A 22,087-nucleotide genomic window follows, 5' to 3' on the forward strand; every position below is an offset into this window, starting at 1 on the left:
CTTGGATCCTGGCTCAGGCAACAGAGAAGCCTCCAGGGACACCCAAGAGGGATCTTCAGGAGCATCAGGGGACCCGGAAGGCTCCACAACAGGAGTGGGCGGGTCAAGGAGAGAACGTCTGAGGGATCCATGAGCCTGGATGAACAGCCGGCTGCCCAGGCAGAAGGCGAGGTACAGCTGCAGCCAGCGCGGATGACCACCCGGCTGCATGGGCCAGAGAAGAAATGCAGGAGTGGCACAGAGCAGGCGTGGCCTCCCATGACGGGCAGAACGAAGCAGAGGAAGTGGCAAGAGAGGTTGAAGAGGCTTCTTGCAAGGAGGCAGCCTCACCCCTCCTAGTGAGGGGCATCAATTGGCACCTATTTAACTCAAGGGCCGAGACAACGGTTTGCAATTAATGCACATGCTCTAGATTTCCTTCAGCCAACTGAGTTCCTTGTGCCTTGGCTTCTGGGACCTCCTGCTGACTCCTTCCTGCTTTTGACCTATGGACTGGTATCAAGCCCTTGGCCTTCGCCTGGAGCTCCTCATGCTTTGGACCCATAGACGTCTATGGACTCCCCCACACTGTGTCTCAACTCCATGACTTTGGACCGTTACTGAGTTCGTTGGGAAGAGATCCCTGAAACTCTGCTCTTGCGGTCAGGATGTTGGGGAACGACAACACACGTAAAACCACACAAACACGTGTTTGTGGACTGGGACAGAACATTATGCGTGTGTGTATGCACCTTTCCTCACATGATGCTGAAGCAACTGTGAATAACAAAGCTTGTGTAGGTTTACAGAGACTCTGTGTGCTCCCTCATCACCAGTTCAGATCCTGAACTCTCGAATCTCCACTGAAAGGGGTGAGGAATTCTAAATGGGGGAATTTGTAACTGGTTACCCGTTTTCTGAATGTCTTTTAACAATGGCAGAGCTTCTAATGCAGTGTTTCTCAACCTTGGCAACTTGAAGATGTCCGGACTTCAACTCCCAGAATTCCCCAACCACGCATTCACTGGCTGGGGGATTCTGGGAGTTGAAGTCCAGACATCTTCCAAGTTGCCAAGGTTGAGAAACACTGTTCTAATGTCTTTGCTGGGAAAGGCCTTACTAATTCAGGGAGTTATCCAGTCTGGTGTCTGGCCTTGAAAAATGGCTCACATTGAACTCTATAGCAGTCAAACATCAGGAGTGGCGTTTTGCATGACATGGTTTGCTAAATTTCAATTCCATACAAGCTACAGATCGTGGGGAGTAACAACAGACTTCAACCTGTTACCCATCAGCCCCAGCCAGTATTAAGGGCGTTTGCATCTATAGAAAGACCTACAGAAGACAGCTTGGGTAGTCCCAGGCTTGTTCAAACCCTCCCCAGAAAAGGTCTTGCCTCATTTAGGCCTCACGACTTCCTCCCCAGAAAACTCTCCAGCTTCTCCTACTTTCTATTGCATCTGCTGGTGCTTCAAATCCTTTCCTTAATCACTTTCCAACGGGTGGAAACGAATCAAGGAGAGAACCAACATAGACCTGAGGAGAAATTTCCTAACACAAAACAAAGAACTCCGAAAGTCCAAGAGTTTGCACAGCCTTTTGTCCAGAATGGTGCAGGGTCTCCTGCTTCTGCAGGTTGGACTAGAAGCCCTCCAGGGTCCCTTCCAATTCTGTTGATGGCGTTCTCGGCCCTTCCACTCCTACTTCCCAAGACCCTCATCACTTCCCTTGCACAGAGAGCGAAGGAGGGGCACAAGACCCACGGCTGCTTCTCCCCCCAAGAGGCCCTTCCGCACCTGTTCCCAATGTGGAGGAACGTGCCCTGCCATTAACGAAAAGGACAGCGTTCAAATCACACCGGCTTGTTTATTGATACAAAGAAAGTACAAATAGTCTTTTAAAACTTCTGGAACTGTTTCTTGGTGCCAGCAGCCTTGGTCACCTTGAGGACGTTGAACCGGACAGTCTTGCTGAGGGGGCGACACTCTCCCACCGTCACAATATCCCCAATCTGCACATCCCTAGGAGGGGGAGCAGAAGAAGAAGAAGAAAGAGCTTTAGACTCGCCAAGAGGATATATGGACGTGTGCTTGTAAGCAGCTCAGGCTGCCCAACCTGAAAGCAGCTGCCTGCAAGTCAAATGCAGCTCATGGTGCTGAAGAGGCTGAGCTAGAAGGTGGGGATAAAGGTGCCATCAGTTTAGACTCATTGCATTGTCACGAAAGAACTAAGACCCACCACTCATCCCCAACGCAGGGCGAGAGGCAAGGCCAACCCCTTTGTGCATTATATGCTAGGCTTGCCAGACCTTTGGGGGCTGTGATCAGCCAAAGCAGAGCAAGCTCTTTGGTTCAGTGAGTGCCAGACTGGCCTTTTCAGCAATGCCCCGTTCACTCTAGGGCTCTGCAGACCATCGTGAGATTATACATCATCACCAAAGGGCTTGTGCTGTAGGCCAGAGCTGTCCACCCCGGGCAACTTTTAAGACCCGTGAACTTCAACTCCCAGAATTCCCCACCAGCCATAGCTGGCTAGGGAATTCTGGGAGCAGAAGTCCACCAGCCTTAAAGCTGCAAAAGGGGATGTCAGAAAAATCGCAGGCTGCCATTGCCAACTTCCACGGCGGGGGGGGTGGGGGGGGGTGTCACGCTGCCTGGGCTCCAAGTCTTGCAACGTCTCTCAAAGCGTAACCATTTCCGTCTTTCTGCCTACGGGACCAAAGGGGTGGGGGGGGGGTGCTGATTATGCCACCCGACCCGGGAGAGGCTACCCTGGGCCGCCTTTGCAAGGACCCCCACAAGGCAACCGGGTCCCCAGCCCCCGTTGCAAGCCCCCCGGGAGCCTCTCCCGGCCCTTCCTTACCTGAAGCAGGGAGACAGGTGCACTGACATGTTCTTGTGCCGCTTCTCAAAGCGGTTGTATTTGCGGATGTAGTGCAGGTAGTCTCTGCGGATGACGATGGTGCGCTGCATCTTCATCTTGGTGACCACCCCTGGGAGGGGGGGGGGAGGAAAGAGGAAAGTCCAGTGAAGGTCACCAGCCCCACAGAGGCCCATCCGGGGCTTCAGGGTGGGACAGGAAGCCCCCCCCCCCCGAGGCTAGACAGGGCATCAGTCGTGCCAAAGGGCAGCGTCGACAGCACCCACTCAGGGGCTCCGCAGACCATCGTGAGAAAAGCATCCCTTGCCACAGCTACCTCCGGGATGGGGGGGGAGCCTAAGCAGAGTCTGGTAACCCTCCAGGGTGTCCCAAAGGGCTTTTTCCAAAAGGTAAATGGACTTTGTCTTCCCCTTAGAAAACGCTTCTCATCCAAGAAGCTTCTTCAGCTCTGGCTGAATGGTGGGGAATGGAATGGAAGTTAGCTGTGGTAAATCGTTGAGGCTGCTTGGGGGTCAGAATCTCTCTCTGATTCAGGGGACCCTGAGGACCCAGATAAACTGGCACACAGCTCCAATGGTCACAGCTTCCCACAGTCACATCATCACTGCTTGCGATCTTCACTGCCAGCTTCCCATAAGTCAAGTCAATGAGGAAGCCAGCCAGCCACCCTTAGATCTTGTGCTTAATGATTCCTTAACGATCGCATTTAATTTTGTAGTACAAGATGTAATGATAACAAACTAAACTATAAATCCTTCCACCTTTTTTGGAGGGGGAAAGCATTTTCGGGACAACCAGGATCTGGATGGTAGAGAGTCTCCACAAGGCCCCCAACCCTCCCAGGAGGAAGAGGAAACAGGGGGCAGAATACAGGGGGGGGGGGGTCTTTGCAGGGCCGCGCGTGGTGCCACTCCCTCCCTTGCCTACCGGAGAGGATGCGGCCCCGGATGGAGACGTTGCCGGTGAAGGGGCACTTCTTGTCGATGTAGGAGCCCTCGATGGCCTGGGAGAGAATGATGGAAATGATATTTACTCTTTTATAAAATGTGAAACGGTTACTTTTGCTCTTTTGTAAGAGCGGAGGTGGCGCAGTGGTTAAATGCAGCACTGCAGGCCACTTCAGCTGACTGTTATCTGCAGTTCGGCGGTTCAAATCTCACCGGCTCAGGGTTGACTCAGCCTTCCATCCTTCCGAGGTGGGTGAAATGAGGACCCGGATTGTTGTTGGGGGCGATATGCTTACTCTGTAAACCGCTTAGAGAGGGCTGAAAGCCCTAGGAAGTGGTATATAAGTCTAACTGCTATTGCTATTGATCTATCTATCTATCTATCTATCTATCTAATCTAATCTAATCTAATCTAATCTAATCTATTATCTATCCATCCAAGGCTCAGGGTTGACTCAGCCTTCCATCCTTCTGAGGTGAGTAAAATGAGGACCCAGATTGTTGTTGGGGGCGATATGCTGACTCTGTAAACCGCTTAGAGAGGGCTGGAAGCCCTAGGAAGTGGTATATAAGTCTAACTGCTATTGCTATTGATCTATCTATCTATCTATCTATCTAATCTAATCTAATCTAATCTAATCTAATCTAATCTATTATCTATCCATCCAAGGCTCAGGGTTGACTCAGGCTTCCATCCTTCCGAGGTGGGTGAAATGAGGACCCGGATTGTTGTTGGGGGCGATATGCTTACTCTGTAAACCGCTTAGAGAGGGCTGAAAGCCCTATGAAGCGGTGTATAAGTCTAACTGCTATTGCTATAACCGTCGGGTTTTCGCCCCACGGGAGGCAGAGACGAGACGGCCGGAGTCACCCCGCCCTCCCCCCCCCGCCCCGCGGGCACCTCCTTGGGGGTCTTGAAGCCCAGGCCGATGTTCTTGTAGTAGCGGGGCAGCTTCTCCTTGCCGGCGTCGCCCAGCAGCACCCGCTTCTTGTTCTGGAAGATGGTGGGCTGCTTCTGGTAGGCCCGCTCCGTCTGCAGGGGAACCACAGCGCGCTTAGCCGGGAGCCGCCACCGCCCCGCTGCCCGACATTCCCGGCCCTCGCAGCCCGGCCCCAAATCCCCAGGCCGAAGCCCAAAGACCGGCCCCCAAATCCCCCCAAATCCCCAGGCCGAAGCGCGGCCCGCGAGGGACCCACCTGCGTGTCCGCCATCTTGGCAGCGCGGAACGAAAAGAGGCCGCGCGCGCGGCACGCCGGGAGGTTTATCTCGGCTGGGGGAAGTGACGCAAGCGGCTCGCCTCTTCCGCCGGCCGTTCGGAGCTCCGCTCGCGGCCATTGGCCTGGAGACGGGAGGGGGCGTGTCTCCAAGATCCTGGGGGCGGGGCAAGGAGAGCCTCTTCAACCGAGAAGGACATGTGGACTTCAACTCCCAGAATTCCTCTGCGGGGAGAGCGGCCCAGAACGATCGCCCGGAGGAGGCGCGGGTGGCTGGGGAGGGAGAAGAAGGAGAAGGAGAAGGAGAAGAAGAAGAAGGGAAGAAGGGAGGAAAAGAAGAAGAAGGGAGGAGAAGAAGAAGGGAGGAAGGGAGGAGAAGAAGGGAGGAAGGGAGGAAGAGAGGAGAAGAAGGAGAGGAGAAGAAGAAGAAGGGAGGAGGAGAAGAAGAAGAAGGGAGGAAGGGAGGAGAAGAAGGGAGGAAGGGAGGAAGAGAGGAGAAGAAGGAGAGGAGGAGAAGAAGAAGAAGAAGGGAGGAAGAGAGGAGAAGAAGGAGAGGAGGAGAAGAAGAAGGGAGGAAGAGAGGAGAAGGAGGAGGAGGAGGAGAAGAAGGGAGGAAGGGAGGAGAAGAAGAAGAAGAAGGGAGGAAGAGAGGAGAAGAAGGAGAGGAGAAGAAGAAGAAGGGAGGAAGGGAGGAGAAGAAGAAGGGAGGAGGAGAAGAAGAAGAAGAAGGGAGGAAGAGAGGAGAAGAAGGAGAGGAGGAGAAGAAGAAGGGAGGAAGAGAGGAGAAGGAGGAGGAGGAGGAGAAGAAGGGAGGAAGGGAGGAGAAGAAGAAGAAGAAGGGAGGAAGAGAGGAGAAGAAGGAGAGGAGAAGAAGAAGAAGGGAGGAAGGGAGGAGAAGAAGAAGGGAGGAGGAGAAGAAGAAGAAGGGAGGAAGAGAGGAGAAGAGGAAGGGAGGAGAAGAAGAAGGGAGGAAGAGAGGAGAAGGAGGAGGAGGAGGAGAAGAAGGGAGGAAGGGAGGAAAAGAAGAAGAAGGGAGGAGAAGAAGAAGGGAGGAAGGGAGGAGAAGAAGGGAGGAAGGGAGGAAGAGAGGAGAAGAAGGAGAGGAGAAGAAGAAGAAGGGAGGAAGGGAGGAGAAGAAGAAGGGAGGAGGAGAAGAAGAAGAAGAAGGGAGGAAGAGAGGAGAAGAGGAAGGGAGGAGGAGAAGAAGGGAGGAAGAGAGGAGAAGGAGGAGGAGGAGGAGAAGAAGGGAGGAAGGGAGGAAAAGAAGAAGAAGGGAGGAGAAGAAGAAGGGAGGAAGGGAGGAGAAGAAGGGAGGAAGGGAGGAAGAGAGGAGAAGGAGAGGAGAAGAAGAAGAAGGGAGGAAGGGAGGAGAAGAAGAAGGGAGGAGGAGAAGAAGAAGAAGAAGGGAGGAAGGGAGGAAAAGAAGAAGAAGGGAGGAGAAGAAGAAGGGAGGAAGAGAGGAGAAGGAGGAGGAGGAGGAGAAGAAGGGAGGAAGGGAGGAGAAGAAGAAGAAGAAGGGAGGAAGAGAGGAGAAGAAGGAGAGGAGAAGAAGAAGAAGGGAGGAAGGGAGGAGAAGAAGAAGGGAGGAGGAGAAGAAGAAGAAGAAGGGAGGAAGAGAGGAGAAGAGGAAGGGAGGAGAAGAAGAAGGGAGGAAGAGAGGAGAAGGAGGAGGAGGAGGAGAAGAAGGGAGGAAGGGAGGAGAAGAGGAAGGGAGGAAGGGAGGAGAAGAGGAAGGGAGGAGAAGAAGAAGAAGAAGAAGGGAGGAAGAGAGGAGAAGGAGGAGGAGGAGAAGAAGAAGAAGGGAGGAAGGGAGGAGAAGAAGAAGGGAGGAGAAGAGGAAGGGAGGAGAAGAAGAAGAAGAAGGGAGGAAGAGAGGAGAAGAAGGAGGAGGAGAAGAAGAGGAAGGGAGGAGAAGAAGAAGGGAGGAAGGGAGGAGAAGAGGAAGGGAGGAGGAGAAGAAGAGGAAGGGAGGAAGGGAGGAGAAGAGGAAGGGAGGAGAAGAAGAAGAAGGGAGAAAGAGAGGAGAAGGAGGAGGAGAAGAAGAAGAAGGGAGGAAGGGAGGAGAAGAAGAAGAAGAAGGGAGGAAGAGAGGAGAAGAAGGAGAGGAGGAGAAGAAGAAGAAGGGAGGAAGGGAGGAGAAGAAGAAGGGAGGAGAAGAGGAAGGGAGGAGAAGAAGAAGAAGGGAGGAAGAGAGGAGAAGAAGGAGGAGGAGAAGAAGAGGAAGGGAGGAGAAGAAGAAGGGAGGAAGGGAGGAGAAGAGGAAGGGAGGAGAAGAAGAAGGGAGGAAGGGAGGAGAAGAGGAAGGGAGGAGAAGAAGAGGAAGGGAGGAAGAGAGGAGAAGAAGGAGGAAGGGAGGAGAAGAGGAAGGGAGGAGAAGAAGGGAGGAAGGGAGGAGAAGAGGAAGGGAGGAAGAGAGAAGAAGGAGGAGGAGAAGAAGAAGAAGGGAGGAAGGGAGGAGAAGAGGAAGGGAGGAGAAGAAGAAGAGGAAGGGAGGAAGAGAGGAGAAGAAGGAGGAAGGGAGGAGAAGAGGAAGGGAGGAGGAGAAGAAGGAGGAGGAGAAGAAGAAGAAGAAGGGAGGAAGGGAGGAGAAGAGGAAGGGAGGAGAAGAAGAAGAAGGGAGGAAGGGAGGAGAAGAAGAAGAAGAAGGGGGCACACCGAGACTGTCACACCTGAAGGCCTTGGCCTGCAGCCCCCGAAGTGGTAGCCGTAGTCCGGTCAATATACGGCAAGTGAGGAGGAAGAGGCGGGCCTTCCTCTGACCACGAGGCCCTCTCATTGGCCCGGAGAGGCGGCAAGATGGCTGCTGTCCTGACAGGCCCCCGAGGGGAAGAGCCGCTCCGACGGCCGGTTGGCCTCCCTCGGGCGGTCGGAGCGTCTCCGCAGAACCGCTCGGTGCCCGACTTCCCTCCTTGGGACGGGGATCCGCCCCGGGGATGGAGAGGCGGGCCTCGGGAGGCCTGGAACTCCTGCGCCGGAGACCCCCGCAGCCCCCCCCCGCGCCTCTTTGGGCCCAGCGCCCCCTCCCCACTTTCCCCGGGGGGGGGCTTTTTTCAGTGCAAAACCTGCGTTGACAACCGCAATAAGTTTCCGAAGAGGAAGTTTTCTCAAGCCCGTTTGGCTCCTGGGTGTCATTTTCAAAACACACAAGCTGAGGGGGGGGGCTGTTCGTGGGAGACTTTTGGGGGCTTCAACCCCCCCATCATCCCCTGGAGAAGCCCTGCTGGCTGGGGGATTCTGGGGGTTCAACAGGTGGTCCCGAAGGGGCTTTTCTCTCAGGCCGCAACTGGATTTTCTGGTTTTTTTCTTTTGAAGAGGTTTCGCTTCTCATCCCAGAAGCTTCTCCAGCTCTGAGCGGACGGTGGGGAACGGAGAGGTTGACTCTCCTTGCAGACGGCTGGTCCTTTGCGTCCTTTCAGAGGGTCCTTGAGGCCCCTTGGAGGTTCCTCTGTGACCTTCCATTCCTCATCCTTCTTTCAGAGCGGAAGAAGCTTCTTGGATGAGAAGCGAAAGGTCTTTAAAAGAAAAAAGTCCTGCTTCCTCCTGAAAAAAGCCCCTTTGGGACAACCACGACCAGGAGGACGGAGAATCTCTACAGACTTCAAATCCACAGGTCTTTTTAAAAAAAAGTTGACAAACGTATGCAAAATGTTTCATAGGTGGCGCTTTCCACCGTGCCAAGATGAGCAAAGATGTTTAAAAACAGGTCGGCCAATTGCTGTAAATGAAATCGGACCCCTGCTTATCCACATGTGGTGTCCGCAACAGAGGTGCTATTCAGCCACTTCTGACAGATTCTGGGGGGTTTCCGGTAGCGGAAATTTTGGGTAGTTAGAAGAACTGGTAAATGCCGCCTTTGGCTGGCCCCAGAGTGGGGAAGGAATGGGGATTTTGCAGCATCCTTCCCCTGCCACGCCCACCAAGCCACGCCCACAGAACCGGTGGTAAAAAAAAACAGAATCCCACCACTGGTCCACAACTATTGGACAAAAATACATACATAGAAAAAATGGAAAAGTTGCATATAATTATAAGCCAGAAATATTGTTTTTAGGTATAATGCCAGTATGGTAAGGGGGATTTGTATTGATTACTACATGATTTGCAGTGTGACAGCAGCAATGATCGTATATGCACAGGATTGGAAAAATGAGGAAAGGAGAGAAGATGGATGTAATTAAAAAAAATATTAGGTTGTGCAGAAATGGATAGACTGACACTAACGATAAAAGATAAAGAAGATACAGAATATTTTCCAACATGGGACTTATTTTACAAACAGTTGGATAATAGAGGTAGAAATTGGGAGTGGGGAAAGTATTACAATGCAAGCAAATTGACCCAGACAATACACTGTTCACAAAGCAGTTATATGTGTTAAATGAAAATGTATAAACTCTTAAATAAAAAGAAAGTTGATAAGGTTGGGCAGCCCTGCCTTACAGTCTTGTTTATTTCTTAAATTCATATGCCTCCCATCTCACTGTCAAAACAACTCCGGGCGGCTCTCAGCAATATAAAAACAATCCAAAATGAACCTTAAAAGATGAAAAGCCTTCAATATTAAGAATTACAATATTAAAACTAACCAGGAACTAGATAAAAAGATGGGATTTTCTGCTAAGCCACTTAATCATCTTTAAAGTGGTTATTTTCCTGGTCCTTTTCATTTCAAAAGCAATGATGGATCGGCTATGGTTGTTGTGTGGGTGAAGTTCATGCTAAGCAGACAAAATATATTCTTATTTTTAACTGTTTTTATATTCATGCATATCTTTGCTTTTGTATCTATCTGTATATCACCCAGAATTGCTCTAGGAAGGAGATGGGTGGTCTCTAAAATTGATCTATAAATAAATGTTTAAATGGTTTATGGAGTTACAATATTGAATGGGCTTGATTTGATTTCTATATTCGCCCATCTCAAGAAGTGACTCTTGTGCAAAACGTCGTGAAGTCCTTTATGAAAGGCCCTTCCTCCTAAGGACAATGGTGACCACTTGGTCTCTGATCTCCTTGGTCTTCACTCCGTAGACAATGGGGTTCAGCATGGGAGGGAAGAGGAGGTAGAAGTTGGCCAGGAGAATGTGCACGTGGGGTAGCACATGATGGCCAAATCTGTGGGTCAGGATGGTGAAGAGCGCCGGCGTGTAGGACACCAGGATGACCACCACGTGAGCGGTACAGGTGCTGAAGGCTTTGTAGCGGGCGTCTCGTGAGGGCAGGGCCAGGACTGCCCTGGTAATCATGCAGTAGGAGAAGGTGATAAACAGCAGATCAGCCCCAACCACCAGCAGTGCCACCAGAAGCCCGTAGACCACGTTGGCCAGGATGCTTGAGCAAGCCATTTTCACAACTGCCATATGCTCACAATAGGTGTGAGGGATGAGGTTGGTCTTGCAGTAGGGAAGGCGTGCCGCTAAGATGGGGATCGGGGCGATGAAGACGGTGCCTCTCACGACCACTAAGATGCCAATCTTGGTCAGCAGGGCGGTGGTCAGGATGGAATCGTATCTGAGGGGGTTGCAGATGGCCACGAAACGGTCAAAGGCCATGGCCACCAACACGCTGGACTCCATGACCGTCAAGGCGTGGATGAAGAACATCTGGGCCAGGCAGCCCGCGGAACTGATTTCTCCCGCTCGGAACCAGACGATGCAGAGCATCTTGGGCAGGGTGGCATTGGACACGACCAGGTCTATGGCGGCCAGCATGCAGAGGAAGAGGTACATGGGCTTGTGGAGTCTCTGCTCCGTGGTGATCACGTACAACATGGTGCTGTTCCCCAGCAGCGTCACAAGGTAGATGGAGGAGAGAGGGATGGAGATCCAGTGGTAAAAGGCTTCCAGGCCGGGAATCCCCAGCAGGATGAAGGAGGAGGAGGCGGTGCCATGGCTCCCGTTAAGCGGAAACATGGCCCCTGGGAGGCCTGGTGCACGCTGGATCCACAGACCGCTTCGTCATCTGCTGCAGGGAGGGAGAACCACAAAGCAGGAGGGGGTGAACTTTGCTGCACCCACCTGCCACATCAGACTACGGAACAATGGTTGGAAGGGGCCTTGGAGGGCTTCTAGTCCAACCCCTTCCCAAGGCAGGAGACCCTACCCCATCCCAGGCAAAGGCTTGCAAAGGCTACTTTGGGGAAGTTCCGGTGTTGGAGGCAGCCGACTCCCCTCGTCCCCCTGGTGCTGTTTTCCAAGAGGCAACTGGACTTTCTTGGGTTATTTTTCTTTGGAAGGGCTTCTTCGGTTCTGGTTCTGAGCCTCTCTTGGATGAGAAGCAAAACATTTTCAGAGGGAAAAAACCCTCCGTAACGCCCAGTTGCCTTTTGAAGAAGAGGCACCTTTGGGACCACCAGAAGCTCCATAGACATCCAGCCATTCCACTCATCAACAGGGAATTTCTCCTTAACTTTAGGTCTCTAATGGATCTCCACCCGTTGCTTCTTATGCAGCCTTCCGGGGCTCTGGAGAATAGGTGGCCCCCTCCCCTCTTCTCTGGGGCAGCCCCTCAAATACCGGAAGGCTGCTGTCCTGACACCCCGATCCTTCGTTAGACTGGACACCCCCAATTCCTGCAGCCGTTCGTCACACATTTTTGCCTCCGGTCCCCAAGTCATCGTCATCGCTCCCCCCTGCTGGTTATCCCTCAGGTTGGCCTCTGATGGCTTTCTCTCCAAAGAGGCCCTTTCAGGTGGGCTTCACAGCAACCTCAGCCGGCCTTTTCGTGGATCATAATGACTTCTAATGGGGGGGGGTATTTCCGAAAATTATGTGAGCCCCCCCGCCAAAAAAATCCCCACAATCTAAAGAAGCTGCATCTTTGATTTACAGAAGGAGAGGTTCCCCCACCCAGGGTTTTAAATTCTTCTTCCTCAGGTGGTCCCAAATGCTGGGGGCGGGGAGGGGGAGGGAATGTGCTCTCAGGGTCCGAGAGTGGAAACACACAACGCCTTGGGTGCCCCTGCTCTGCACGAAGGGTTGGGGGGGGAGGTGTTAGGGCCCCCTGGCAGTATAGAGAAGCCCTACGCTCTGCCCCATGGCATCCGTGGGCAGCCTCTCCTGTATGGCCCCTGCATTGCTTTCTGGACAGCAGGAATGTGGAGGCAGCAGCCCCCGTCTTTACGCCCGCTTTAAACCTAGTTCTCGACTGACAACCGTCTGTTCAAAGTTATCACAGCACTGAAAAAAGTGACAGGTTTCCACACAACCCTTGCAGCATCCCCGTGGTCACGTGACCAAAGTCCAGATGCTTGGGAGGTGACTCGTATTTATGACGGTCACAGTGTCCAGGGCTCACCTGGTCCTCTCTTGCAACCTTCCGACAAGCAACGTCAACGGGGGAGCCAGATTCACAGTGTGACTACTGTTTGACTGACTTTACAACTGGAGTGATTCACTTAATAACTGTGATGAGAAAGGTTGCAAAACGGGGCAAAATTCACTTCACAAACATCTTATTTAGCAACATAAATTTGGGGCGCAGTTGTGGTCATAAGCTGAGGACTACCCATATTTAAGACCCATGGAAGAGCCACAGGATATAAAACAAAACGGAAGGGCAGTGGGCAATAGCAAACTTTGTTTCCTCCAAGGACTGACTGCAGCTGCTTCAAAGCTGACAGCTTGAGGGCATTTAGAGGTGTCAGTTCAAGAGGGGGAAGGAAGTCTGGAAAACCAGCCTTGGAAGGGGGGGCTTCAGGGGAGAGGAGGGCAACAGAGATTCACACCAGTTTCTCCTATGAACTAACCCCCCCTCCCCCACTGAAGCCTGGCCAGTCTGTAGCTCTGCACCCAGCACTCTGGGACACGTTACTGGAACACACACACCCCACAAACACACACACACACACACACACACACGGCCTCACTCACCCCGCTTCCTGCCTGCCCCAAGCAATGGCTGGAAGGATGAGCTGCTCCTTCAGGCTCCTCCAGCAGGGTCCGTCCTCTGAAGGCTGGAGGGCCAGAAGCCGAGAAGGGAGGGAGGAGCATTTATTTATGTGTGTTGCCCCCATCGGAGACGCACCATGCTCGGAGAGCCTCAGGACCCAGGCACCTCCTTGGAGGCTCCTCTCCGGATCGACCGCTGAGCCACCGTTCTCCCTGCCCTTCCCTTGGGCACCAGATCGCCAGGGAGGAGGGATGGGCTCCTGTCCTCTGGGCTGCTGCTGTGTGCCCCCTCCCTCCCTCCCTCCCTGGTCTGGGATGGGCCACCTGCAACGCAGGGCCTTTGGGAGGCTCAGGGCTCTGCGGGGGGCTCTGGCCGCCCTCTGACCCCCAGAGCCTTCTAAGAAGGAACTGTGGTAAAACTCCAATGGGGAGACCCCACTGTTGCAGAAAATGACAGGCGTTAGACTTCTCAGGATGCAGGAAAAGTTTATTTGGCAGCCAGGTTCAGAAAGCGAGCCCATGGCTAGCATCGCAAGTTCTGAACACCCTTCATTATGGAAGCATGTGTTCTTATACGTTCTCAAAAGCATTGCAACACGGATACACTTAACTCATTTCTTAGTGGTTACCTTGAGGAGAGAAGCCTCATAAGGAGATGGGGGTCTTACTTCTCCTTTTGTTTATGGAGTACGTGTCATTAACGAACTTTAATTGAACCTTGGACTTTTGACATAGGTTTTGTCATAAGGACATCCTGTGGTTAGGCACTGGCTTCCTCTTCTTTTGCAAGCTCCAACTCTGCCTATGTGGTTTTAATATAGAAGTAAAGGGGCTCTAAGAGGCTGTCCAGCCTGACCCAGTAGGTTTCACACTTAATGTCCAAATCTCACTATACGTCTTGCTTTACCACTGAAAGCAGAAGGAGCCTCGCACACCCCAAAAGAGTGCCCATCCCCACAGAATACACAGGAGGAGGAGGAACCTTGGAGGTCTTCACAGAATAACAGAGTTGGAAGGGACCTTGGAGGTCTTCTAGTCCAACCCCCTGCTCAGGTAGGAAACCCTACACCATTCCAGTCAAATGGTAGCCCAGTTTCTTCTTGAAAACCTCCACCGATAGAGCCCCCAAAACGTCTGGAGGGAGGCAATCCGTTCCACTGGTGAATTGCCCTCCCTGTCAGGAAATTCCTCCTTAGTTCCAGGTTGCTTCTCCCCTTGATTAGTTTCCACCCATTGCTTCTTCTTCTCCTGCCTTCAGGGCCTTTGGAGAATAGGCAGAGCCTCCTCTCTTCTTTGGGGCAGCCCCTTAGCTAGTGGAACTGATTTAGGTTCGTCTGCATTCCTCTTGGATGCTCCCTGTGACTCTCTCTCCTTCTTCGGATCCTGAACCTGTCCAAAGAGATCTATTACTCCAGCCTGACTCAGGGCATCCCTCCTTCCACTGCAGGCCTTGAACCTCTCCCACCTCCCAACCAAAGCCAGGAGTTGCAGGGTCTGCCAATCATTAACCCTTCCCCACCCCCAGCCCCCCACCCTGATCTCAGCTCATTGCAAGCCCTTCCCCGTACTTAGGCTGACTTGCTTAAATTCCTATTTTCAGTGTAATTTTTTAAACGTTACAATAAAAAGGATATAAACTAATGCAAACAAACAAAAAGAATAAAAGCAAACAATAGAAAGTGCAGAAAAGAAATAAAAATGTCAAAGAATAGCATTTTATTTTCTAAGAAAGACACTCTAGACTTCCTTCTTCATTGCAACTAATGAAAGGAGTTTTAGCAACCCATCAGCTTAAAAGGCAACGAATGAATCTCTTCTTCCTCCATCATTGGAACTTTGGAAACAGGTCATCAGTAGCCCCGGGGAGGACTGCCTTCTGCAGGAGAAGTAGGGGGTCTCCTGCAGCTGAAGAACCATCCTGGGGGGGGGGGGTTCCTGCTACCTGGAGATCTGGGGCCTGGATGTGGGAGTGGGGTGGAAATTGCCCTGGTACCAGCTCCTCCCAATTCACCCTAAAGTCTAAGATGGGGTGGTAGAACTTTCTAGAGCAGAAGACCAAGAGGGAAAGTATAAAGACATATTTCTTCAATCCTCTGAAGAAGAAAGAAGTTTTAGAAGATGTCTCCTGGGATCCTTTGGGGCCTCCCTCAGGAGATGTTGGGGTACACCATGGATTGACATAGGACAGAGATACAGCCCAAAGTCATCAACTGAGATGGGCAGCCGTAGAGAAAGAAAAAGAAAGAAACAAAGAAAGAAGGAAGGAAGGAAGGAAGAGGGAGGGAAAGAGGAAGGAGGGAAGGAAAAAAGAAAGAAAGGGAGAGAAAGTGGAAGTGGATAAAACATACCTGAGCGCCCTCAGCCACCACAAGGTAAGAGAAGCGTTATAAGCTCAGGTCTGTGTGCCTGGAGAGTCCCTCCGGCAGGTCAGTCAAAGCCCCCGTCCAAGATGCCCAGCCTGGGAAGGGTCAACCGTGCTTAGTTCTTCTCTGAATGTGGCCATTCTGTGCAGGGAGCCTTTTGGTTGGTTGAGGATTCTGTCCCTGGAGCCCCACAATCAACGGGTCAGTTCAATGCGGTGTTTAACTTCAGCCGGGGGAGGGCTGGGGGGGGGATTAAAAAGGAACTTTGAGTAAATCTGCAGATCTTGCAAGAGAGGACTCTGCTTTCCCCAGCGGCTTCTGCTTAGGGATTCTCCACTTCTGGATGAAGTGGGTGCAAAGGATCCTCATATTTAGGTTAGGTGGATGGGGCTCTGAGGTCCTGATTGGTCCAGGGGGGATCTGGGAGGGAGGGGGGGCAGCCCAAGGAATATATTAGCTGGGTCAGATGGGGAACCCCTTCTTGGAGACCCAGGATTCTTCTAGCATTTTCTAGCGGGAAGAGGGATGGCTGAGCCCAAACTCCCCCCCCCTCTCTGCAGAAATCCAAATTCATCCTTGGAGAAGGCAGGCTGCATGCCTCCAACATGGGGAGCCAACTCTACTTAGCACCCTGGGGCGTCTATCGTCCAGCTGCTCACAGGGCCAGGATGTTCTCCTACCATGTTTCCCCCAAAATAAGACAGGGTCTTATTTTCTTTTGACCCCCGAAATAAGCGCTTGGCCTTATTTTTGGTAACCTCATGGCTTCTGTTGTGTAACAATATTTTTGGGGAAACAGGTAGTACTTAGCCGGATCTGCCTTCTTGCAATTGAAACCCAGTGTGCTGAATGTTTATTTTTATTTATTTATTTCGTCAAGCATGAATTAAATAACAGATATAAGTATAGACATGATTATGAATACATGAAATGGATACGAATAAAAGGGAACATTAGGACAGGGACAGTAGGAAGGCTGGTGTGCTTATGCCCCTTAAAGACAGTGAGAACAATAAACCGTCACTTCAGAAGTTGTGGGTGCCCCATCACTGGAGGCCTTTATAAAGAGACTGGACTGGGGCAGCAGGGGGAGGCATGGCCAGCTCAACATCACTCGTGTCGGGGGTGCCTGTGGTGGCCCAAACTCTCTGCCAGTGAAAACAAGCTCCCGAGCTCCGTTTTCTGCTGGCAGAGGCACCGTGGGCCAGATCTCAGCATCCCATGGGCCGGATCCAACCCCCGGGCCTTGCGTTTGACACCCCTGATCTAGGATCTCCTGCTTGAGTGGACCCTTGGACTAGAAGAACTTCAAGTTCCACCCTGTTCTTCCTGGAGAAAAAGCAAATAGATAAGAGTTCTAAAACATGGGTGGAGAAAGTGCCCTTCTCTGCTTCCCCAGTAAGGCCATGAGAATCATCTGCTTAAAACTTTGTTGTGTGCTGGAAAACCAATTTCGCTTCCACAAGAGGTGCCTGTTCAACCTCTTCTTTAAAAGGCTCACAATGTCGCTATTGTGTCTGTGTGCAATCCTCTTTCCCTCAGACGCAGGATTGTCTATTCCTCCATCCTCTTCCTCACAGGGCCTATCTTCTTCAAGATCCTTTGAGTATCTCTGTTGCTCTTCTCCGAATGTCTTCTAATCACTCAATATCCTTCTGGAAACCTGACACCCAGAACTACAGAGGGTGCTTCTCGAAGGTTCTCCTGAGAAGGAAAGACTCTGTGAGGGACACCTAGAATTAGCCCGGAGGACACAGCAAGGCATCTTCAAGAGGAGCGAACTGGCTGAGCTCCCATCCTGGTTAGGGTTAGGGCTGCCCGTTCTTTTGACCTCAAGGACCTCTTGCCTGAAGTGGCCCCACAGTCAGAAATCCCCAGGCCAAGAGGCTCAAGGCCCTCGAGGGGTCGGGGGAGGTTGAGGGAGAAGCACAGCTTTTTCTTCGTCTCATTAAAGCACCCAGGTCCACAGAGCTTTCTGGCGCCTGGCCAGCTTCTCAGAGTCCCGTCTGGATGGGGACGGAATTCATTGCCCCTGAGCTCCACTTGTTGGATGCCCATGAAATGAGCCAAAAGGAGGCCAGAGCGGAGGGTGGAGAAAAGAGCAGAAGAAAGAAGGTGATAGCCACCATCTCGAGGCCAGGAAACGGGAAGAGAAATATCAAGAGATCGGCCTGTCGTGACTGTGTGCCCAGCGCTGAGAGACAAGGACGTTTATTACCGATTCCTTTAGGAAGGAGGAGAAAACATCAAATAGAAGGAAAGAGCTCAAGTACAGAACAAAATGTGAACTAAAACTGTGAAAAGCTAAGCATAAAAGATGGACAGAAGTTACTGAAAAGCTGAGATTTATCTTCAAAGAACTATTTTGAATCTCCAAGATTAACGGCTAGCAGATAAAATTTCCTTTCGTCCTTCCTTCCTTCCTTCCTTCCTTCCTTCCTCCCTCTTTCTTTCTACCTTCTTTCATTCCCTGCCTTCCTCCTTCCCTTGTTCTCCTTTCTCCTTCTTTCTTTTTCTTTTCTTACTTCTCTGTGTCTTTCCTTTTCCTTCCGTTCTTTCTTTTTTCTTCCTTCCCTGTCTCTCTCACTCCTTTATTCCTTCTTCTCCTTCCCTCTTGTTCTTTTCCTTTCTCTTTTTACTTCCTTCCTTCCTTCTTCCTTCCTTCTCTTTCTCCTTCCTTCACTCCTCCCTGGTATATCATGCACAGAATATGTTCTAATAAAGTTGTTAAAACATGTTTCTCCATTTCGTATCCACAGAAATGTAATATTCTACCTTCTTAATATTTCCCAGGATATTTTTGTAGCAGCGGGGGGGGGGTATGTGTGTGTGTGTGTGTGTTAACTTGCTACATGCTGACATGCAAATAGCCTTATGATGGCGGCCTTGGCTGCTCCCTCCTGGCTCAGAGTTTCATGGGATGGGCCAACCAACCTGGAATTGCTTCCTCTCCGTCCCCTGAAGGCCCCCAACCCATCTGCTCTCCAGGTCTCTTGAGGCCCCATTTCCAGCCCCCAGCCCTTGGGGAGGTCTTGCTCTGCTTTGGGGCCAAAGGGAGGAGGTGGGCCAAGGAGAAGAGGCTCTGATGGGCAGTCTGGAGGCCTTGTCCCTCCCCAAATACCCCTCCTCTCCATCTTTGTTCCCGGGGCAGGTCCAGGGTGCCTCCCCTCCTCATGGGAGAAGCCCTTCTTGAGGGCCAGTCCCTTCTGTTGCCAGCAGGGGGCGCCAGAGGCCTTCCAGTGGTGGCTGCTGCTTTCCTGCCCGTCCCCCAGGGGGGTCAGCAAACATGGTGCAGCTCCGGTGCTGAGCAATCCCCCCCCCCCGCCAGAGTCCCAGGCGACCTTCAGCCCTGTCAGCATCCTCTGCGGCCTTTGAGCCGCTCCAGGGGACTCGCATGGGGAGCCCCCCCCTCCCCACCTACAGATCTGGCCATGTGGGCAGAAACCCCTCGCCTTGTGGGGCTTTAAAAGGGACCGCCTGAACGGCCTCCAGAAGCCCCCTGGCAGCCAGTGGGGCTCACAGGACAGCGGTTGAACATGGGGGTCCCACAGGCTGCCCAAACTGTATGCGGGATTCCATTGAGGGCCAGATGGAGATTCTCCATCATCCAGGTCATAGTTGCCCCAAAGGTGTTTTTCCCAAATGGCAACTGGACTTTCTTTCTTTTGTTTTGAAGAGGTTTCCCTTCTCATCCCAGAAGCTTCTTCAGTTCTGATTGCATGGAGGGGAATGGAACATGCTCCGTCCCTCACCATTCAGTCAGAACTGAAGAAGCTCCCTGGATGAGAAGGGAAACGTCTTCAAGGTAAAAACCAAAGAGAGCCCCCCCTTCTGGGACTTCCAAATGCTCCTCGTGGGCAGCCTTGTGCAGCGCCTGGAGCTCTGCATTTGGACAGGAAGAACGGAAGGGCAGTCTGGGGGGGGGGGGGGCCCAGTCTGGACACTGGTCCATATGGAAGGGATCCTTTCTGTGTATCCTTTCTTAGCCAAAGTCCAACGTAACCCAACAGAATGACGTTGCTACTGAAAAGTCTGATGCTGCCCTTTGGGCACATCAGCGGGACGGAAAGTTCAGGCGAGTAGGAAGCAACTGTCGCTCTCCACCCGGATGGGCCGGATCGCCCTGCCAGCCCCCTTTCACAGCCCCCTTTTTGAACGGTGGTGAGTCCAGGACGGGTCACGTTTAGAGCCAGGCCAGCAAGCCAGAAGAGGAGAATTCGCCGGTGGAAGGGTTTCCCTGCAGAAGCTGTGGGTGCTCCATCCCTGGAGGTCTTCCAGAAGAGACTGGGCAACTGATAGAGTCTCCTGCTCGGCAGGGGGTTGGACTAGAAGACCTCCGAGACCCCTCCCCACCTTGTTGTTCTATGTTCTGAGATAAATGAGGGTCTGGAAACCCAAGTCCTATAAGGAGCAACTAATGGGTATGTTTCTTCTACAGAGCAGAGCGGATGCCCAGGTGCCTGGCTGATTCCTAGCTACAAGAGGAAGCCTTTGAACCCAGAGTCCGGACTCAAAGCCACCGGGAGTCCTAAAGCATTGAGGTCTGGAGGTGGCTCAGGGTGCAAAGAACTGAGAAAAGGGACTACAGTTTAGAACGAGAAGAGGACACCGATGACCAGGGAGGACGGAAGCTGAGGAAACGACCAGGCTGAGCTCCATTCTTTACATTAGGTTGTAAGCGCTCATAATCTGGCCGGTCTGAATCAACTGGGACATTCACCTGCTTCGAATGACTGTGGATATTTTCCAAAGAAATCGAGCACAAGGATTTCTCCCCCCCCCTCCCTCTATGGCTTCCCAGCACGGCTGCCTCCGTTGTTCCTGCAGAGACCACGATGTCCAATAACAGCACCCTCAACCTGCCCACCTTTCTCCTGACCGGCCTTCCTGGTATAGTGGAGAGGAACGTTTGGATGGCCCTCTTCCTGTTTCTGCTCTGTGCCTCCACGCTGCTTGGAAACAGCTTCCTCCTCTTCGTCATCAAGACCCACCGGAGCCTCCATGAGCCCATCCACCTCTTCCTCTCCATCCTGGCCTGCTCAGATCTGGGACTCTCCGTCTCCACCTTCCCAACTATGCTGAGTGTTTACTGGTTTGACGCTAAGGACATCCGATTGAATGCTTGCATCACCCAAATGTTCTTCCTCCATGCCTTCCAAGTGTTGGAGTCTGGCATTCTGGTGGCCATGGCTTTGGACCGCCTGGTGGCCATCCGTCAGCCACTGAGGTACCGAACGCTCTTCCCAAACACCGTCGTGGCAAAAATAGGTGTATCTCGGTCTGCTTCCCGGTCCCCTTTCTGATGAAGCGCCTGCCCTTCTGCAGGTCCAGGAGACTTTCCCACCCCTGCTGTCTCCATCCTGACGTCATGAGGCTGGCCTGTGCAGACATCAAGGTCAACATCCTCTATGGTTTTAGTCTTCTGCTTCTGATGTTGGGGTTTGATGTGGCCATCATCCTCGCCTCCTACGTGGTGATTTTGAAGACGGTTCTCGACATTGCATCCCGCCAAGGACGCCTCAAGGCTCTCGCACTTTTGTGCTACCCTCATTTTTTACGTCCCCATGATCAGCATCAGTCTGCTCCACCGGTAGGGGAAGCCCTTCTCCCCCCTGGTCCACATGATGGCCAACGTCTCCACGGCGGTCCCTCCGCTCCTGAAGCCCCTCGTGTACAGCATGAAGACCCAGCAGATTCGGCAGGGAATGTACGGCGTTTTTCCAAAGAAGCAACACAGGATTTTATGCTGGGAAATTCTGGGAGTAAGAAAAAAGGACCTGGATTGCGCCGAAGCTAAAAGGTTAAAAGGAGGACCAGAATGCTAAAATAAAGCGTTTCTGGAGAAGGCTGCGGAAACTCACCTGTCGTGACCAACATTCCTTTCCTACACGAAAGTCTGATGGAGAAGCTACCCACAACGTTGGGGAAGAAGCTCGGAGTTCTCTTCTCCCTCCCCTCCTCTCAGCTTTTGGGGAGCCAAACCAGCCTTGAATCAATTCCCCTGATTTGCTGTGGGGTTTGGTTTGGTCTGGCAGCCCATTTGAGGTTGACTTAATGTTTTGGTCACCACGATGTAGAAAAGACGCGGAGACTCTGGAAAGAGTGCAGAGAAGATCAAGAAAGAGGGTTAGGGGACTGGAGGCTAAAACAGGTGAAGAACGGTTGCAGGAACTGGGTAGGTTTATAGTCTGGCAAAGGGAAGGACCAGGGGAGACAGGACAGCTGCCTTCCAACATTTGAGGGGCTGTCACAGAGAAGAGGGGAGGGGGGGGTCAACCTAACCTCCAGAGCACCGGAAGTCAGGACACGAAGCGATGGGCAGAAACTAATCACGGAGTCATCCCACGCAGAAGTAAGAAGAACCTTCCTGACAGCTGGAACCATCAACCAGTGGAACAGCTTCCCTCCTGGAGTCTTGGGGGCTTCTTGGGGGCTCCATCACTGGAGGTTTTCAAAAAGGAATTGGACCACCATTTGGGTTTCCTGCCTGAGCAGCAGTTGGACTGAAGTCCCTTCCAACGCTCTTCTTCTGTTTATTATCAGGGGGTGGAAAACAGCTGGACTTCCTTAGCTGCAGAGGTGGTGAGCCCTGGGCTTGGAAGGGGCTCCGTAGGGCAGCCATGGGACCCAATCCCTGCTGGGGGGGGGTGCAAATTAAAGCCTCCAGGCAGGGGAGCCCCCACCTGGGAGTGGAGGAGGACTTACATGCCATCCCTCCAGAGAGCTGCTGCCCCTCCTAAGTGGGGCCGCCAGGGATCTCCCCCACCACCTCTGCATCTCCTCTGCCCCTCTTTCCTCCAAGACTGCCCTTCCA

General features: G+C 52.3%; 1 protein-coding gene, 2 non-coding genes and 1 pseudogene across 4 annotated transcripts; 1 reads left to right on the plus strand and 3 right to left on the minus strand.

Annotated features, from left to right (window-relative positions):
* Positions 1 to 1,825: 1,825 nt before the first annotated feature.
* Positions 1,826 to 10,933, minus strand: LOC116510054 (40S ribosomal protein S11). Of its 2 annotated transcripts, none has more exons than XM_032219421.1 (5): positions 10,016 to 10,933; positions 4,708 to 4,839; positions 3,787 to 3,862; positions 2,842 to 2,971; positions 1,826 to 2,000 (listed from the first exon to the last, which is right to left on the minus strand). In XM_032219421.1, the coding sequence occupies exons 1-5, from the start codon at positions 10,931 to 10,933 to the stop codon at positions 1,877 to 1,879; spliced, it is 1,380 nt and encodes a 459-aa protein (XP_032075312.1). In that variant the 3' UTR covers positions 1,826 to 1,876. The 2 variants fall into 2 exon arrangements, with proteins under 2 accessions (XP_032075312.1, XP_032075313.1); XM_032219422.1 differs by lacking the exon at positions 10,016 to 10,933 and adding an exon at positions 5,004 to 5,105.
* Positions 2,322 to 2,416, minus strand: LOC116510849. The gene has a single exon (XR_004255684.1). It is a non-coding gene; the product is annotated as a small nucleolar RNA SNORD35 (small nucleolar RNA).
* LOC116510848 lies at positions 3,081 to 3,167 on the minus strand. Its single transcript, XR_004255683.1, has one exon. It is a non-coding gene; the product is annotated as a small nucleolar RNA SNORD35 (small nucleolar RNA).
* A 9,175-nt stretch (positions 10,934 to 20,108) lies between the features above and the next one.
* On the plus strand, positions 20,109 to 21,098 carry LOC116510199 (annotated as a pseudogene).
* The last annotated feature ends 989 nt before the right edge of the window (positions 21,099 to 22,087 follow it).

Source organism: Thamnophis elegans, chromosome 6, assembly GCF_009769535.1.
Source record: "Thamnophis elegans isolate rThaEle1 chromosome 6, rThaEle1.pri, whole genome shotgun sequence".
NCBI classification, from domain to species: domain Eukaryota; kingdom Metazoa; phylum Chordata; class Lepidosauria; order Squamata; family Colubridae; genus Thamnophis; species Thamnophis elegans.